At 34.0% G+C, this 7,595-nt stretch overlaps 1 protein-coding gene across 1 annotated transcript; it reads right to left on the bottom strand.

Annotated features, from left to right (window-relative positions):
- Window positions 1–1,672: 1,672 nt before the first annotated feature.
- Window positions 1,673–7,246, bottom strand: LOC122320471. The gene is made up of 2 exons (XM_043208580.1): window positions 6,925–7,246; window positions 1,673–2,571 (listed from the first exon to the last, which is right to left on the bottom strand). Exons 1-2 carry the CDS (start codon window positions 6,995–6,997, stop codon window positions 2,405–2,407), a joined length of 240 nt encoding a protein of 79 aa, XP_043064515.1. The 5' UTR covers window positions 6,998–7,246; the 3' UTR covers window positions 1,673–2,404.
- Window positions 7,247–7,595: the final 349 nt, after the last annotated feature.

The raw sequence follows: 7,595 nt of genomic DNA, 5'->3' as shown, positions 1-7,595 counted from the left end.
TCGATCTCAATTATTCTATTTGCAGAATCTTTCCCCAAACAACAGACGATATCCACTGTGGAAAGCTAAATCGGGTATATCGACGAATTTCCGCGAATGTATCGTATGTTGAAAAATCAAATTTTGCAGGAGAAGCTAGCTTCGGCAAGCCGAAGCTTATATACCCTTGCAGTCATCAAATATTTCGAACAGAATACACAAAGACTTGATACTCAAAAAATCATAGTCGTGTGATGAAAAACAATGACGTTATCAATTAAATTCCATTAATTCTATATATATTTTTTGATTTCTCCTATGGCAGTTATATGATAGAGTTATCCGATTTCGATAACATTTAATCCGAAATTCAATAGTAGTCAGAAAATGCCCTCTGGAAGAAATCAAGTCGATCTGATTAAAAACGACGGAGTGAGATTTTTTTTCCAATCTCTCGTATGGCAGCTATCCGATATAGTCGGCCGATCCGGCTCGTTCCGACTTATATACTGCGTGCAATAACTACACAACTTTTGGGAAAGTTTCAGCAAGATAGCTTAAAAACTGAGAGACTAGTTTACATAGAAACAGACAGACGGATTTCGAATCAGATCGTGATGCTGATCAAGAATATATATACTTTATAGGGTCTGAGGTGCCTCCTTCACTGCGTTGCAAACTTCTGACTGAAATTATAATACCCTTTGCTCTGCAAGGGTATAAAAAGAATGCGCGAGGACACGAATTAATATCTCCTAAAATGATCGTAGAATTAACGAACTGCCAATCAGTCTCCTGCCGTGCCTTTCAAAGATATTTGAAAAGCTGCTCCTGAATCGTATATAATAATAATAATACAAACGGAATTAAGACATTCACAGAGATTTAAGTGTAGGATCTGTTGAAATAGAAATCGACAAAATAAAAACAAAGTATACGATCAAGCTACAAGCTCATCCAAATAGGCTTGCGAGGTCTTTAACCTGGAACTCTAGCCATAAACGACTCCAGCGGAGAGATCTCCCATCCAGCAACAATAGCTAGGACCGTTCATTTTCTAAAAACTTAATTTTAACTAATTTAAGATATGTATTTGGCTAAGATTTGAATACTTGTCGTAAGACTCGAAAAATAAAACACCATAATTAAAAAAAATATATATACATATACTCCCTTGATCAAAAAGTTCCCGACTTTTATTAATAAAATCAAAAATACAAAGTAATTCATCAAAATCAATATTGTCCCCTTCAAAGTACTCCCCATCGACTGCAACGCACTTATGCCAGCGCTTGATCCAATCCTCAAAACACTTTTTAAAGTCAGCTCGCGGTATGGCCATCAGATCCATCTTCGATTTTTCCATGATCTCATCTCGGCTGCTGTAACGCGTTCCGCGGAGCTGTTTTTGAAGTCGACTGAACAGGTAAAAGTCGCAGGGAGCCAAATCCGGTAAATTCGGTGGTTGTTGGATGGTATTGGTGCTGTTTTTAGCCAAATGGTCACGGATAATTAAGGCGTTTTTTGTATGAAATTCAGTTCTTTTGGCACCAACTTTGCAGCGATGAGTCTGAAACCCAAATCATTAGCCAAAATATCTTGAACGGTTCCAAAAGCAATGTCCGACTCCTCTGCCATGTCTCTAATAGTCAATTTGCGGTTTATGGCCATCCAGTCTTTGATTTTGCCGATGTTTTCGTCCGTTTTCGAAGTGGATGGCCTGCCAGAACGGTCATCATCGTTGATGGAATTACGTCTAGTTAGTTTTAAAGCATTGTCACCGAAACACTTCTCCAACATTTCTAAAGTAGTCAGAACACTAATTTCATTTTTAACACAAAATTTAATGCAAATTCGTTGCTCTGGTTTTCTATCCATTTTTTAAAATCAAAAAAATCGAAGACACGCTCAAAGGTTAATGTAAACAACACAACGTAACTTTGACAAATGTCAATCGATGACGCTGAAAATTGGTGGGAATATAAACAACAGTTCTACCAATTTATTGAAATCGTTTGACTGGGAGCGCCACACGGTGGCAAAGTCGGGAACTTTTTGATCAAGGGAGTATACGCTAGTTTAGCAGCGGATTAAATTGAAAATTTTATTGTTTTGTGGCACAACAGGAGCTTTGAGAAACTATATTAGATTGTTCAATAAGTTTTGTCGTTGGATAACAGAGGAGGGTGTTGCCACTAGCCCAAATTTTTTTGGTTTTGTTGGTACAATCTTCATATGAAAGCACATATGTTAAGTTTAATTTCAATCAGTCAAATATTTAATAATTGAATATTGTGCAGTGATAGAATTCTTATTTTTGGAAGGGATAGCACCGAAAGCAATTCACTAACGAACGTTAAAAGAGTACCTATTATCAAAACATTAGAAAGATGTGTTGCTGAATTAAAACGTGGTCGTATAAGCCTTAAAGACGACCCACGTGAAGAACGGCCATAAAGTCATAGTCAAAATACAGAATTATTGGAGCATTCACCGTATTCACCAGGTTTGGCCAAAGCGACATCCGTTTGTTTCCAGAGCTCAAAAAATGTGTGCGTGGCAAGCGTTTTTCATCAAATGAAGAGATCATAACTGTTAAAAGGTATTTTGAACATTTTTCGGATTTTCCATTCAGGGATGGGATCCACAAATTTAAGGATCGTTAGAGCAAGTACCTATACTGGGGTGGTCAAAAGTATTTTCACAAAATAAAAGTGAAATATACTCGTAACTTGATCTTGCTCCTCTTAACTTTTGGCATCAATGCAAAAGTAATTTAAATGCCGTTTGAATGATGCACTACTTTTCTTAACCCATTCAGGACTTATTGAAAATTCCAAATTTGTGTGAAAGACTAAAAAATTTAAATGTTTTGATGCAAAAAGTTTGTTCAAACAAAAATAATAGTAACTGCATAAAGAATTTTTCAAAAATAATTTTTCTTTTATTTTTTATGATTTTTCGAAGGTTGTCGGAAAAAATTTGTATGGAAAAGAGAAAAATATGGCTTAAATGCGTATTTCTAAACATTTAAAAAAAATCAAAACAAATATAAACAACATTTTTTTTTTAATATTTTTGCAGTTATTATTATTTTTGTTTTAAGAAACTTTTTGCATTCAAAAATTTTAGTTTTCAAGACGAGGGGAAAATTATGTACCATTGATACTAAAAGTTAAATGAAGCAAGTTCAAGTTTCGAGTATATTTCACTTTTATTTTGTCAAAATACTTTTGACCACCCTTATTTTTATGTTCAGGGAGAGTATTCTGAATAATAAATGGTATTTTGAAACATAAAATTGTGTTTTTCTAATCGAACGACAAAACTTATTAAATAAAGGCAATATTCAACAGATCGCAATTTTTTTTATGATTATTGATATATGATTGCATGATATGATCAATAAATATGATATGATTGAATTATGCATAAGATGAGAAATTTAAACAAAAACAAGAAAGGAAGCTAGCTTCGGCAAGCCGAAACTTATATATCCTTGCAGTCATCAAATACGTGGAACAAAATGCATAAAGGCTAAACAACATCGAAGCTAAGGCGATTTTTCTATTCATTTTTCATATTTTCGACTATAGATCATATAGGAGCTATATGATACAGTTGTCCGATTTTGATCAAATTTAACGATGTTATAATTTTATTTCCATTATTTTTATATATATATTTTTCGATCTTTCCTATGGCAGCTATAAGATATAGTTGTCCGATTTTATATAAACTGTTTTCTTAATACATACACTGCCGCTCAACTGAATAGGTTCATGATCTCAGAGGAAGTAATTTGTCTATAATTCCTAAGCCAGTGTACCGATTTCCATAATTTTTTTTTCTTTAACTCTTGAATCATTTTATAATAAAATGCTGAAGAAGGTTTTTCAAAAACATATTATTTATTCCTTATTTAATTTTTCTTCTGAAAGGTTAACCAAATTCATGATTTTTTTTTGGGTCATCTGAATAGGTTCAACCTAAAACAATTAAAATTATTTAAGTAACTGAGGATAATTTTCATATTTTTTGAACTTGGCTGATACTTATGAACATTTTTAGAGTACATTTTACTAATTTTAATAAAAAGTGAACCCTCCGTTGTCCGATATAACATCATATACACGACCGGGAAGCGAGCTTTACAAATTGTGCAGTATTTGCAGTGAAATGGTTGTCCAGGCTAATTTAATATGATAGATTTGTAGGTTTCCGCGCTCGTTTTGCAAGTAACAAATTAAAGGTCGCAAGTGCCAAACCGACCCCCACACCATTACCCCACCCTCACATCTATGTCGACGGCTAAGGAAATGCTCTTCCTTTTGAAGATCGTGATAATAATAGTTGTAGCTATTGATTTACGCTTCTAGATTAAATTGATTTCGGTGTGGGGGTCGGTATCAGTCTTTGGCACTTGCGACCTTTAATTTGTTACTTGCAAAACGAGCGCGGAAACCTACAAATCTATCATAAAGGCTGCGTTTCCTGATTATTTAAGTACTTTTCACTTTATCAAATGGTCTTACCAGTACGATAACGCTCCCATCATACAGCTAGGGTGGTAAAAGAGTGGATTAAGGCTCAAAATGTGGACTTACTTGAATGGCCCCCCATATTCACCTGACCTTCATATAATCGAAATCGTATGGGGGTTGCTATCGCGCAAGATATATGAAGGAGGCAGGTAATTTTCTTGCAAAAAAACTTTAGTTAAGGCAATTAAAATAGCCTGGACAACCATTTCACTGCAAATACTGCACAATTTGTAAAGCTCGCTTCCCGGTCATCGGTGTTATATCGGACAACGGAGGGTTCACTTTTTATTAAAATTAGTAAAATGTACTCTAAAAATGTTCATAAGTATCAGCCAAGTTCAAAAAATATGAAAATTATCCTCAGTTACTTAAATAATTTTAATTGTTTTAGGTTGAACCTATTCAGATTACCCAAAAAAAAATCATGAATTTGGTTAACCTTTCAGAAGAAAAATTAAATAAGGAATAAATAATATGTTTTTGAAAAACCTTCTTCAGCATTTTATTATAAAATGATTCAAGAGTTAAAGAAAAAAAAATTATGGAAATCGGTACACTGGTTTAGGAATTATAGACAAATTACTTCCTCTGAGATCATGAACCTATTCAGTTGAGCGGCAGTGTATAAGGGTTGTTAAAAAACTTGATATTTAAAAAAATCATGCTCGTGGGATAAAAAACAACGATGTCATTAATTCTTTCCATTAATTCTATATATATTTTTCGATCACTCCTATGGCAGCTATACGATTTTGATAAAATTAAATTCGAAATTCAATAATAGTTAGAAAACGCCATCTGGAAGAAATCAAGTCGATCTGATTAAAAACAACTGCGTGAGAATTTTTTATTTCATTCTCTCGTATGTGAGCTATCCGATATAGTCGGCCGATCCGGCCCGTTCCGACTTATATACTGCGTGCAATAACTACACACTTTTTGGGAAAGTTTCAGCAAGATAGCTTTAGGCTGCAAACATAGTGCGCGCTGAGACGAAGATTGAGATGAAAATGAAGCTGAAGACGAATCTGTTGCGATTTTGTGATGTTCGTCGCAATGGATTTCTTATCAGATGATGAGCTGCTGTTGGAGCAAAGTGTATTTTTTAAATTAAAATATAGCAAAAAAGTGACTGAAAGAATTCACCCAACTAATTTGGGTAGAAAGGCGTTCGGCGAATTTCATAATTTATTTAATGAGCTGCGAATAGATGAAAAAAAAATTTGTGGAGTACACCAGAATGAAAATCAGCACGTTTGATTACATTCTGTTAAAAATTGAACCGCTAATTATTAAAAATTGGACAAATTTTAACAAAACCCCAATTATACCTGTGTGAATTGTAACATGCGCTGCGCCAAAGCATGGGTAGAAAGAGAGAGAAATAATAATAAAGGCAAAATAGCAAGCGATTCGTCTTCAAAAACAGTACTGCACCGTTTGAAGCTGATTGCTTGCGTATCGTCTTCGTCTTTGCGCGCACTATGTTTACGGACGAGCGAATTCATATAAATAGTTTTGCACTGTTTTTCGTCTTCAGCTTCATCTTCATCTTAATCTTCGTCTCAGCGCGCACTATGTTTGCAGCCTTAAAACTGAAAGACTAGTTTGCGCGGAAGCGGACAGACGTACAGACGTATTCTGATTCTACTCGTGATGCTGATCAAGAATATAAATATGTATATACTTTATGGGGTCTGAGGTGTCTCCTTCACTGCGTTGCAAACTTCTGACTGAAATTATAATACCCTTTTGCTCTGCAAGGGTATAATTAAAACAGGGCATAACGTTGTCCCACTTGTGAAAATGTTCCCTCTTTTAATGTTTTTTTTTAATATATTTACATATGTATGTGTGTTTATGACCCTTGTCAAAACTAACAGATCCTCAAATGCTAAAACGCGATTACTCATTTAATGGTTGGCACAAATAAAATCAAAATGTTTGTATAAATATTCTTGCAAAGATGTATACAAACATTTAGATTTCACTTTAAATGGTGACGAAATCATGCTATTTTAATTTTTTTCCTGGTTAATTATTTTATGTAATTATATTATATAAACATAAATTCGTTTAATAATGAATTCACAAAAAAAAATCTATCTCAAAATACACACAAATATATGTATATCTGCAAATGTTGATATGGGTGCCCTGTTTTTCAACCTACTGATATACACACATACATACATAAATTTATAAACATATAGATGCATAACTTACATTATAGTAGTAACGATACATTATTACCACAAAATTATAATGATGAACAAAGAATTCTTGTAATAAGACACATGGAATAACTAATCGATAACCATCAAGTGCCAAGGTTCTGAATTGGCTTAGATATGGTTATAAATAAATGAGCACCATTACATTGCCGAAAATTTAAAAGTACCTGTCAGGTAGAAGTTGTTAAACTTTTGAGCTAGGATTAGAAGGCGTGACAGTTTGACTTCGGTTGAAGACATTTGTCCTGAATTCAGATTGAAAAACAAGCAAATGACTACAGTAACGCCGGCTGTTTACGTCCCCGCCGTTCCTTGTACACTTGAAAAATCGTACTGTTTACTTTGAAGTTTTTGTTAAACTTATTCCTTGTATTGCAATCAGCAAATGAGTGCAAATTCAGCTTTTCAAACTATTTAATCCGATGAAAACACAGGACGAAAGAACAATGGTTTGCAGTGTGGAGTATATTCGATAGCGGAATCCGTTATTAAAAACGTATGACACTTTTATACCTTATTCGCGCTGTCGTTTAAATTAACGTAGAAAATATTGTGAAAACAGTAATTACAGAGTACATTTAGTATGAAAGCAATTTCGGTAATTGTTTACAAGTGCGGTGCACGGTAAATACAGCTTAAAAAAATAAAGTAAAATATGGAATCGATGTGTTTTTTTCTAAAACTTCGAAGTCCGTTGGCGGAGATTAAAAATTTTGCACCGTTTTTTTGTTATTAACAATTAAAGATTCGATTTGTAGTACAAATTCGGGTCTGAGTGACCGTATTTGCATGTGATGTGCCGATTATTGCAGTCGTCTGGTCGCGGATTATTGCAAAT

The sequence above is a fragment of the Drosophila ficusphila genome, unplaced genomic scaffold (genome assembly GCF_018152265.1).
Source record: "Drosophila ficusphila isolate 14025-0441.05 unplaced genomic scaffold, ASM1815226v1 contig_574, whole genome shotgun sequence".
NCBI classification, from domain to species: domain Eukaryota; kingdom Metazoa; phylum Arthropoda; class Insecta; order Diptera; family Drosophilidae; genus Drosophila; species Drosophila ficusphila.
This window is presented reverse-complemented; position numbering and strand designations above follow the sequence as displayed.

What these genes read in the sequence shown, in the direction of transcription:
- LOC122320471 (XM_043208580.1), bottom strand. Translation starts at nt 6,997, where the DNA reads ATGTCTTCAACCGAAGTCAAACTGTCACGCCTTCTAATCCTAGCTCAA. An exon ending in TAACAACTTCTACCTGACAG is followed by an intron (nt 2,572 to 6,924) that starts GTACTTTTAAAT and finishes ACCTTTTAACAG; the next exon opens with TTATGATCTCTTCATTTGAT.